This window comes from Macaca nemestrina, chromosome 9 (genome assembly GCF_043159975.1).
Source record: "Macaca nemestrina isolate mMacNem1 chromosome 9, mMacNem.hap1, whole genome shotgun sequence".
In the NCBI taxonomy this organism is placed as follows: Eukaryota; Metazoa; Chordata; class Mammalia; order Primates; family Cercopithecidae; genus Macaca; species Macaca nemestrina.
In genome coordinates this window covers 84,643,522-84,655,497 of record NC_092133.1, presented here as the reverse complement: position 1 = coordinate 84,655,497, position 11,976 = coordinate 84,643,522, and the positions used below count along the sequence as shown (strand labels likewise).

The 11,976-nt window shown below is 54.3% G+C and overlaps 1 protein-coding gene across 1 annotated transcript; it reads left to right on the top strand.

Moving 5' to 3' along the window:
* Nucleotides 1-2,407: 2,407 nt before the first annotated feature.
* On the top strand, nucleotides 2,408-11,976 carry LOC105486675 (retinol binding protein 3). Its single transcript, XM_011749690.3, has 4 exons — nucleotides 2,408-5,582; nucleotides 7,401-7,591; nucleotides 9,819-9,961; nucleotides 11,533-11,976. Exons 1-4 carry the CDS (start codon nucleotides 2,529-2,531, stop codon nucleotides 11,886-11,888), a joined length of 3,744 nt encoding a protein of 1,247 aa, XP_011747992.2. The 5' UTR covers nucleotides 2,408-2,528; the 3' UTR covers nucleotides 11,889-11,976.

Here is an 11,976-nt window from a genome sequence, read left to right as displayed (position 1 = left end):
GTAAGACCTAATCCTCCAGCAATACTGAGGCTTTTCTCCTTGTTCTGTTTTTCCCTTTTGAAGAAGCCAAGGCTCAGAGCAGTTGAGTCACCTAATCATGGTCTCATGTCACCTTATCAAGGTCTCACCCACTCACCTATTCAGTTCTCACCAGTTCAGTTCAGGGTGGCTTCTAAGCTGCCCTCCACAGCTCTGCCCACAGGACATTTGTATAAGTGAGGGGGTGCAGGGCCTTCCAGCCCCCTCCAACTCCGAAACTCAGCCCCCAAGATCAAATGGACTCTCTGAACCCGCCCTGGGCCTACAGTTGTCGGGGACTGGATGGGAAGACGTAGAGCTCTAGGCTTTCACTCTGGGGACTTACCCAGAACATACTCTCCTCATGAGCTAAGGAGGCCGGCCGCCATCGGCTTACATCCCCCCACAACCCCTGGAGCTCAGAGAACTCTGAGGACAGAACTTGCCCTTCCACCTGCTTGGGCCTTACCCACAGGAGATGCACTGCCTCTCTACCCATGCCCCTCCAACTCAGGCAGCCCAGGGACTTGCAACAGGCTGATTTTTTCTCATGTCCCTCTTAAGGCTCGGGGCTAGCCACACAAATCAAATCCCAGTGATAGGTCCAGACATCCTATCCTGAAACTACATCTAGTAAGACTACAGTTAATCCTTTCCCCAAAGACAGTCTTACTCCTGTTCTCCCCCAAGCCCTTCCTGGGCCAGAAGCTTTGCCTGGACTCAAGCAATGGCAGACAAGTGCCCTCTGAGGACACAGAAGTGCATGCTCAGAACTGTGATTCTCCAAGTGGAGGCAGAAAGGCCCAGCCTTCCCAGCAGGTCTAAGGATATGCAAGGAGTGCATTCATCCGGAGGTGTTGGCAGCATCCCAGCCCCGCCCCATTCTCATAGTAAATCAGGCTCACTTCCATTGGCTGCATACGGTGGAGTGATGTGACCATATGTCACTTGAGCATTACACAAATCCTAATGAGCTAAAAATATGTTTGTTTTAGCTAATTGACCTCTTTGGCCTTCATAAAGCAGTTGGTAAACATCCTCAGATAATGATTTCCAAAGAGCAGACTGTGGATCTCAGCTGTGCAGAGAAAGCCCACGTCCCTGAGACCACCTTCTCCAGCTGCCTGCTGAGGCACACAGGCGTGCCTGCCTGCTGCCCGCTCAGCCAAGGCAGTGTTACCGGAGCTAGCTTGGGACAGCTCTCCCGACACTCTGCCCTGGCCTTGTGACCACTGTCTGGGCAGTAGTTGTCTGTCTGTTAAGTGAGGGAAGTGCCCATTTCCAGGGGCATTCAGTGGCAAAGCAGGGCTTCCAGGTTCCGACCCCATAGCAGGACTTCTTGGATTTCTGCAGCCAGTCAGTTGCAAGCAGCACCCACATTATTTCTATGAGAAGTGGCAGGAGCTGAGATCTGAAGAGTCCAGCAATCTACCTTTCCCTGTTTCTTGTGCTCTATGCATTTGGAAGGAATGATCTGGATTCCATGTGAAGCCTGGGACCACAGAGACCCAAGACTTCCTGCTTGATTCTCCCTGCAAACTGCGGGCTGTGGGTTGAGCCTTCGAGAATCAGGAGTCACCTCTAGCCATTAACTCTCAGAGCTAACCTCATCTGCATGGGAATACTAGTCCTGTGATATCTGGAAGGTGGGCGCCTCTTTACTCCACACCTTACGTGATGGTCCAGACACATCATTCCTAGCATTAGAAAGCTGTAGGGGGACCCCTTCTGTTCCCTGGAGGCATTAATGATACATAGAAATAAATCTCAGGCTCTGAGGCTGATGCCAGCCTCAGACTCAGCCTCTGTACTATATGGGCCAACTGTAGCCCCAAGGGCTTCTTCTTGCTGCAACCCCTATCTGTCCCCACCTAAAACAATGGGCTTCTATTAGTTACAAAACTCTCGGGCCTGTTTTTTTTTTTTTAGCTATGAAACAGAGATAATATCTAATACAGAGAACTTGCCAGTAATGAGTGCTTCCTACTTGCTGGGTACTGGGAAGAAGTGCTTTACACATATTTTGTCACTTAATCTACACAAAAAGTAATTAAGACACTTCCCTGAGGCCACGGGAGAGACAGTGGCAGAACCAGTTCTCCAAGGAGGACTTGCAAGTTAATAACTGGACTCTGCAAGGCTCTGGTGGAAACTGTCAGCTTGTAAAGGATGGAGCACAGTGTCTGGCATGTGGCAGGAGCTAAAATAATGGCAGCGATTAATGTTGTGATATGCAGACGCAGCACAGCAAGATAAGATGCAATGTACCTTCTGGGTCAAACCACCCTGGCCACTCCTCCCCGATACCCAGGGTTGATGTGATTGAATTAGACAGGATTAAAGGCTTACTGGAGCTGGAAGCCTTGCTCCAACTCAGGAGTTTAGCCCCAGACCTTCTGTCCACCAGCTGAGGAGGACAAGGGCAGAAGGCAGCTGCACAGAGCAGGGCCACGGCCTTGCATACAGTCCAGGGGGCTTTTGTGCAAGAGCCAGGCCTCCCCCTGGGTCCCATGATGAGAGAATGGGTTCTGCTCATGTCTATGCTGCTCAGTGGCCTGGCTGGCCCTACACACCTGTTCCAGCCAAGCCTGGTGCTGGACATGGCCAAGGTCCTCTTGGATAACTACTGCTTCCCAGAGAACCTGCTGGGCATGCAGGAAGCCATCCAGCAGGCCATCAAGAGCCACGAGATTCTGAGCATCTCAGACCCGCAGACGCTGGCCAGTGTGCTGACAGCTGGGGTGCAGAGCTCCCTGAACGACCCTCGCCTGGTCATCTCCTATGAGCCCAGCACCCCCGAGCCTCCCCCACAAGTCCCAGCACTCACCAGTCTCTCAGAAGAGGAACTGCTTGCCTGGCTGCAAAGGGGCCTCCGCCATGAGGTTCTGGAGGGTAATGTGGGCTACCTGCGGGTGGACAGCGTTCCGGGCCAGGAGGTGCTGAGCATGATGGGGGAGTTCCTGGTGGCCCATGTGTGGGGGAAGCTCATGGGCACCTCCGCCTTAGTGCTGGATCTCCGGCACTGCACGGGAGGCCAGATCTCCGGCATTCCCTACATCATCTCCTACCTGCACCCAGGGAACACCATACTACACGTGGACACTATCTACAACCGCCCCTCCAACACCACCACGGAGATCTGGACCTTGCCCCAGGTCCTGGGAGAAAGGTACGGTGCCGACAAGGATGTGGTGGTCCTCACCAGCAGCCAGACCAGAGGCGTGGCCGAGGACATCGCGCACATCCTCAAGCAGATGCGCAGGGCCATCGTGGTGGGCGAGCGGACTGGAGGAGGGGCCCTGGACCTCCGGAAGCTGAGGATAGGGGAGTCTGACTTCTTCTTCACCGTGCCCGTGTCCAGGTCCCTGGGGCCCCTGGGTGGAGGCAGCCAGACGTGGGAGGGCAGCGGAGTGCTGCCCTGTGTGGGGACACCGGCCGAGCAGGCCCTGGAGAAAGCCCTGGACATCCTCACTCTTCGCAGCGCCCTTCCGGGGGTGGTCCACTGCCTCCAGGAGGCACTGAAGGACTACTACACGCTGGTGGACCGTGTGCCTCCCCTGCTGCAGCACCTGGCCAGCATGGACTTCTCCACGGTGGTCTCCGAAGACGATCTGGTCACCAAGCTCAATGCCGGCCTGCAGGCTGCATCCGAGGATCCCAGGCTCCTGGTGCGAGCCATCAGGCCCAGAGAAACCCCTTCTGGGCCCGTGACCGATGCTGCAGCTGAAGACCCACCAGGGGCAGCCCCAGAGTTGCCTGAGGACGACGCTATCCGGCAAGCACTGGTGGAGTCTGTGTTCCAGGTGTCGGTGCTGCCGGGCAACGTGGGCTACCTGCGTTTCGATAGTTTTGCTGACGCCTCCGTGCTGGGTGTTTTGGCCCCATATGTCCTGCGCCAGGTGTGGGAGCCGTTACAGGACACGGAGCACCTCATCATGGACCTGCGCCACAACCCCGGAGGGCCATCCTCTGCTGTGCCCCTGCTCCTGTCCTACTTCCAGGGCCCCGAGGCCGGCCCCGTGCACCTCTTCACCACCTATGATCGCCGCACCAACATCACACAGGAGCACTTCAGCCACATGGAGCTCCCGGGCCCACGCTACAGCACCCAACGTGGGGTGTATCTGCTCACCAGCCACCGCACCGCCACGGCCGCCGAGGAGTTCGCCTTCCTCATGCAGTCGCTGGGCTGGGCCACGCTGGTAGGTGAGATCACCGCGGGCAACCTGCTGCACACCCGCACCGTGCCGCTGCTAGACACGCCGGAAGGCAGCCTGGCGCTTACCGTGCCGGTCCTCACCTTCATCGACAATCACGGCGAGGCCTGGCTGGGTGGTGGAGTGGTGCCTGATGCCATCGTGCTGGCGGAGGAGGCCCTGGACAAAGCCCAGGAAGTGCTGGAGTTCCACCAGAGCCTGGGGGCCTTGGTGGAGGGCACAGGGCACCTGCTGGAGGCCCACTATGCTCGCCCAGAAGTCTTGGGCCAGACCAGTGCCCTGCTGCGGGCCAAGCTGGCCCAGGGCGCCTACCGCACAGCTGTGGACTTGGAGTCTCTGGCCTCTCAGCTCACAGCAGACCTGCAGGAGGTGTCTGGGGACCACCGCCTGCTAGTGTTCCACAGCCCTGGTGAGCTGGTGGTAGAGGAAGCACCCCCACCACCCCCTGCTGTCCCCTCTCCAGAGGAGCTCACCTACCTTATTGAGGCCCTGTTTAAGACAGAGGTGCTGCCCGGCCAGCTGGGCTACCTGCGTTTTGACGCCATGGCTGAACTGGAGACAGTGAAGGCCGTCGGGCCACAGCTTGTGCGGCTGGTCTGGCAACAGCTGGTGGACACCGCTGCGCTGGTGATCGACCTGCGCTACAACCCTGGCAGCTACTCCACGGCCATCCCGCTGCTCTGTTCCTACTTCTTTGAGGCAGAACCCCGCCAGCACCTGTATTCTGTCTTTGACAGGGCCACCTCGAAAGTCATGGAGGTGTGGACCCTGCCTCAGGTCGCCGGCCAGCGCTATGGCTCACACAAGGATCTCTACATCCTGATGAGCCACACCAGTGGCTCTGCGGCCGAGGCCTTTGCACACACCATGCAGGACCTGCAGCGGGCCACGGTCATTGGGGAGCCCACAGCTGGAGGGGCACTCTCTGTGGGCATCTACCAGGTGGGCAGCAGCCCCTTATACGCATCCATGCCCACCCAGATGGCCCTGAGTGCCACCACAGGCAAGGCCTGGGACCTGGCTGGCGTGGAGCCCGACATCACTGTGCCCATGAGCGAAGCCCTTTCCACAGCCCAGGACATAGTGGCTCTGCGTGCCAAGGTGCCCACGGTGCTGCAGACGGCCGGGAAGCTGGTGGCTGATAACTATGCCTCCGCCGAGCTGGGGGCCAAGATGGCCGTCAAACTGAGCGGTCTGCAGAGCCGCTACTCCAGGGTGACCTCAGAAGTGGCCCTGGCCGAGATCCTGGGGGCCGACCTGCAAATGCTCTCCGGAGACCCACACCTGAAGGCAGCCCATATCCCTGAGAATGCCAAGGACCGCATTCCTGGAATTGTCCCTATGCAGGTGAGACCCAAGGGAGACCTGGTTGAGCCCAGTCCCGGGAGTGAGTTGGCCCATTGTCTGCACAGGCCGGGCTCTGTGCACAGTGCATGACAATGGCTTTTAGATTTGTTCTCATGTTTAAGTTTTGACCAGTCAAGTCCTTTCCTCTTTCTCAACCTGTTCCATCCACTCTCTGTGACCCTGGGGTTGCTGAACACCTCTGTTGAACATGCATATTAGGTTGGTGCAAAAGTACTTTCAATGGCAAAGCCTGCAATTATTTTTGCACCCACCTCACAGGAAGCCAGTTTGAAAGCCAACCAATACTCACAGGAAGCCAGTTTGGAAGCCCCTGGGATAGAAGGCATTTCAGCCTTGGCTGGGTGGAAGGTGAGTGATGGCAGGGTTTCTCATTGTCAGTGTTGGGGAAGAGGCCAACACCTGGCAGAGGTGGCCGTGGGCTTCACCAAGTGCCCCACCGCTGGCCGAGAGTTCCACCTAGGCAGCACTCACACCTCCACGCTGTTCTACCTGTGGTTTTGCTGCATCATCACGATTGTACAGGGCAGCATTTGTCGTGGGATCCCTTGTGAGGAGGGTCTGAGACCAGGGCTTGAGTGCAGGCAGTTTGTCTGGGAGGCCATTGCTGAAGCAGGTGTGAAGGAGGGAGCAGGGAGAGTGAGACGGGAAGCTGACAAGCAGATGCCTCAAAGCTGTTCTGCTGAAGCAAGGGCACTGATGAGTGTGGGGATGCTCCCAGGCACAGTCCTCTGCAGGTGGGGCCCAGTGGCTCCTGTCCCACATTGGCCAAGAGTTGCCCTGAGGACATCACTCAGGGTGGGGCAGGCTCCCCCTTCTTGGAGAAGGCCTGAGCTGAGGGTGAAAAGACAAGGCTGTGCTATAGGAGAGCCTGTCAGTGGGGCCGGGGGCAGCTGAAAGCAGAGGGGGCTGAGAGTGCCAAAAGCATCTGCTACAGAATTGTCATCCCCATTTTTCACAACTGAGGCCCGGAGAGGAGCAGAGGAGAGTGGCCTGGGGCCAGAGAGCTGTGACTGAGGGCGGGGCAGGGCCTGGAGGGCGGTGTCTCTGTCAATGAAGGCTCCTGGTCCCAGTCGAGCTCACCAAGTCCTGCCTCCCTCCAGCAGCCTTAGAGAGGGTGGAGGAAGTGCATCCACGTGGGAGTAGCCTGTGCTAGGCTTGCAGGATCCCCGATTTCCAAATCAACTGCTCCTTCCTTTCCAGTAGAGCCAAGGTTCACGATTTGGGGTCAGATGTAGATTCAGATTCTGGCTCCACCACTTACTGACTGTGTGACCTGAGACTAGTTACTTAATCTCTCTGTGCTTCAGTTTTTCCGTGGAAAAGATGGGGATCATGTTATCTCCTGCACAGGTGGCTGTGAGGATGATGATAAGCTCTACAAAGTGCTTAGTACAGGGCCAGGCGCCTGGTACAGGTAACTAACATCTTCCAATCCTGCCCCAGTGGAGGGGAAGGTGAGCTTGGAGGCATTAGGAAGTATCTGGTGAGGTTGGAGAGGTCAGAGGGGAGACCATTTCTGGGCCTTCTAGCTCAGGACATCAGGGCATGTGGGTGGCAGACAGGAGCATCCTCTGCAAGGAGGCTGCTCATGGATCACACATGTCCCAATGGCATGTCACATCTCAGACATGCCACTGGGAAAGTCCCTGGTATCTACTAACTCCTTCAGAAATGTCAGTTCCTGTCCCATGCCCTTAATATTTCCCATGACATAAAGGTGATCCGTGGTGCCTGCTTTCCTGGACTCTAAAACCGGCTGCTCCTCCTGACACTGAGTAGGACCTCCAACTCTTACAGATCCCTTCCCCTGAAGTCTTTGAAGAGCTGATCAAGTTTTCCTTCCACACTAATGTGTTTGAGGACAACATTGGCTACTTGAGGTTTGACATGTTTGGGGACGGTGAGCTACTCACCCAGGTCTCCAAGCTGCTGGTGGAGCATATCTGGAAGAAGATCATGCACACGGATGCCATGATCATCGACATGAGGTCAGTGGCCAGGGGTCGGTGCTTCCCAGCCAGGACACAGGACTGCCGGGGGACAGTCAAAGCTATGGGCCACAGCAGGGAAGAAAAGGAACCCTGCAACACAGCAGAGGGCCTGAGGGGGGCCAGGCCTCCTGCCTATCAGGGCTCCAGCCAGTTAGCCCAGGGGTTCTTGTTTCATTGCCGGCGGGGCCCAGCACTGGTCATTTTTGTAAACTTCTCCAATTCCAATGTGCATTCCAGATTGAGAATTACCCCAAATTTGCCTGGTCATAGGATTCAGTGGGAAGGAGAGGAAGGAGACGTTAAAAACACTAATTCCTGGGCCCCACTCCTCCTTTACTGACTCAGAAGCTCCAGCGGACAGGCCCGATAATCTCTATTTGACAGGCATCCCAGGTGATTCTGATGGCCAGTGGCGTGTGAGACAGCCAGGCCTCCCACCTGGGAAGGCGCCTCACGTCATACAAAATCAACTCATGACAACCCTGGTCACATGAATCGTCATACAGGCAGAATTTGGAAATCGCACAGGGAGAATTTAGAAATTAATCACTATTGTTATCAAAAGAATTCTTTGCATCACCAAATGATTGTCAGAAGGATGTCTTCAGCTAGCCACCTCCCCTCTGTTTCTGTAAAACTGTGCCTCATATGTCATGAGTTTACATCATGGACCAGGGTAGGAGGTGGATGAGCACCCTCAGGCAGTGGCCAGACCTGGCATCCCGTGACTCTGGGGTCCATTGGTGGACATGCCCCGGCACCCTCCATGGGCAGGCTGCCTTCCTCAGACGGGACCCTTGCACGCTCCTCTGTTGTCTAAAAGAAGTGGCAGGGGGTGGCAGAGCAGGAGCATTCACCCAGCTCCAGTTCTCTAGCCCTCAGTGCTCACTCACATGGTTCTTAGTGGTCACTAGGTGGCTCTCAGTCCTGCACCCACTGCTTCTCCTCCCTGGGAGAAGAAAGAACATTAAGGCTAAAACATTAGCCCTGGCTCCAGTTCTGTGTGTGTTCACAGCCTGAGCTTGAGGCTCCTGTGGTCTCTCTGATCATTTTTTTCTTTAGAAGTTCTGTTGAGCACCCGAATGACACTCATGTTAAGTCCCTTTCTTCTGAACATGCCATTTACACTTTTTAAAGAGGAGATGGCCCCAACCTGCAAGTGCACTTTGCTTAAAGACCCTTCCACCCCTGAGGTTTGTTTGGAGGTTCAGACACTGACATCGCAGGCCCAGAACCCAGCCAGGTCATCCCAGGCCATCAACTGGATGAGGCTGCTTAACATGTCACTAGCCCCAGTGGGGAGACAGGGCCCCAATGAGGTCACACAGTGGGACAAATCTAAATGGCCTGGGAGAAATGCAGGCTCCCTTTCTTCCAATGTGGCTCCACAAGCCTGAATATTTCAACACACTAAGTGCCCTGTTAAGACACCTGAACTAAGACAGCCGGTAGGTGTCATAAGATTGTCACAGAATGCAACCGGGAAAAACAATGTTTCCCAAAATGTGTTCCACTCATAGGCAGATATGGGTGCAGGGGAGCAGTCCATGGTCAATAAATGGGGGAAACTGATCAACAAGTTTCTGACTGCAGGACTTGTCAGGGCCTTTTATACACACACACACACACACACACACACACACATATATATATATATATTTTTTTTTTATTGAGATGGGGTCTCACTCTGTCGCCCAGGCTGGAGTGCAGTGGCGCGATATCAGTTTACTGGAAGCTCCGCCTCCCAGGTTCACACCATTCTCCTGCCTCAGCCTCCCAAGTAGCTGGGACTACAGGTGCCTGCCACCACGCCCAGCTAATTTTTTGTATTTTTAGTAGAGATGGGATTTCACTGTGTTAGCCAGGATGGTCTCGATCTCCTGACCTTGTGATCCACCCACCTCAGCCTCCCAAAGTGCTGGGATTACAGGCATGAGCCACTGCACCCGACTGGTCCTTTAATATATTAACATGTGTTAATTATATAGCAGAAGGAAAGGATAACATATTTGACCACAAAGTTTCTTGTTCTCAAGAGACTAGTACTCTTGGAAATACTCTGGAAAATGCCAACCCATGGTATTCTAAAGGAGGAAGAGGCAGTACATTGAGGCTGCCAAGAATTAGAACCGTTCATGGGACAAAGATCCTGGCCTCCCCGAGGGGCACAGAGGGCCTCACTGTGAGTTCAGCCCCTGAACAGGCTCCGCTTCCCGTCCCTCAGGTTCAACATCGGCGGCCCCACATCCTCCATTCCCATCTTGTGCTCCTACTTCTTTGATGAAGGCCCACCAGTTCTGCTGGATAAGATCTACAGCCGGCCTGATGACTCCATCAGTGAACTCTGGACACACGCCCAGGTTGTAGGTACGTGGAGAAGCTTTCCCCTTTCTACTGTCATTCTAGAAGCTTCTGGGAAACCAGGGAAAGACAGCTTGAGTGTAGGTAAAAGTCATAGTAACCAGACTGTAAAGCCCTGTCCTAGTCCAGGCACTAGATGTGCATGATCTCGAATCCCTGAAAAGCATGTATCACTACACCCGTTTTCTAGAGGAAAAAAAAGTGGGGATTGACTAGATCAAGTATCTTTTCTAGGGTCATGCAGCTAATAAATGGAACCCAAAATGTGAATATTAGTTTGTCTAATACCAAAATTTCCCCCAGGCTTAGCACTATGATCACCAGCCTGCGGGACAAATGCAGAATTTGAAGGATTCTCCCCGCCCCTTACCAACCCCAATGGGCATTTCCAGTGCTCACCATACTTGAGCTCTCAGCTGCAGTGCCACAAACTTGCCTGGAAAGGTCATGATGCTCATCAGGCTTCTGTTCACTGCCCTGGACACAGAGCTGTGGCTACAGGAGCAAAGGCAGGCCCTGAGCTAGCTTTACAGAACCATGACTCTCAAAGCCCCATTCCAGGGTGGACGGCCTCCATCTATCTTCCCTGCCCAGCGTGTAAGACCAAGGAACTTGTGCTCCTGTCCAACGAGAAAGGACTGGAGAGATCAATGGGGGTGTGCCTGTGACCGGAGAAACACCCCATCATTTTCATGTCCATGCTTCTGTAATACACAGGCATTTTGCTGTAGCTTCTAGGACATACATTCAATAATATTACAAAGTGTAAATACAAATCAGAACCAGGTGAATTCTAAATTCAAATAGATGTTCAAGACTGGAAGTTAAAGATAGACTCAATTCTACAGGTAGTGAGGTCCCAGAACTGTGAGGTCCAATATGGGAGCCACAAGCCACCTGTGGCCACCGAGCATTTGAAATGTGGCTCTCCCAAGTGGAGATGTGCTGGAGGTGTAACGTGCATACCAGATTTTGAAGACATTACGAAAAAAAACCTCATTAATAATTTTATTTGATTACATTTTGAAATGGATGTATTTTGGATACATTGGCTTAAACAAAACATGATTAAAATTAACACCGGGGATTTCTTTTTGCTTGCTCAACATGGCTAGTAGGGAACCTAAAATGATATCTATGGGCAGCATTCTGGCTCACGTTGCATTCCTGTTGGACAGTGCTGTCCTAGAGGGTTGTTCTTATGACATCACAAATTGGGTTTTTCTGAGTCCAAAGTGAAAAGGAAGTCAGGTCAGTTTAAGTGTTTTCATTATTCATGAAGAGAGAGGACGTCCCTTTCTCAGGAGAGTCAAGTCTTTCCTATCACTTGGCATAAAAAGGCCTCATTGGGCGTTGTCAAGCACTGAAATCCTCGTGATTAGGCATGCATTCTTGTCCCCATTTTACGGATGCAGAAATCAAGGCTCAGAGAAGTCAAGTGGCTCACAAGTGGACACAAGGACACAGACCGAAACCCCAGGGCCTCCTCCATCACTGCAGGCCCAGGCAGGATAGAGAAGACAGGTGCTCCAGGGTCCTGACATGACCCCTATCCTGAAGGGCCTTATGTCTTCCAGGTGAACGCTATGGCTCCAAGAAGAGCATGGTCATTCTGACCAGCAGTGTGACGGCCGGCACTGCGGAGGAGTTCGCCTACATCATGAAGAGGCTGGGCCGGGCCCTGGTCATCGGGGAGGTGACCAGCGGGGGTTGCCAGCCACCACAGACCTACCACGTGGATGACACCAACCTCTACCTCACTATCCCCACGGCCCGTTCTGTGGGGGCCTCGGATGGCAGCTCCTGGGAAGGGGTGGGGGTGACACCCCATATGGTTGTCCCTGCAGAAGAGGCTCTCACCAGGGCCAAGGAGATGCTCCAGCACAACCAACTGAGGGTGAAGCGGAGCCCAGGCCTGCAGGACCACCCATAGGGAAGGGCCCCGTAGGCAGAGCCCCAGGACAAACAGAACCTCTGGGATACACACCAAGGGCACTCCTGCAGGTGGCCCGGCCTGAGGT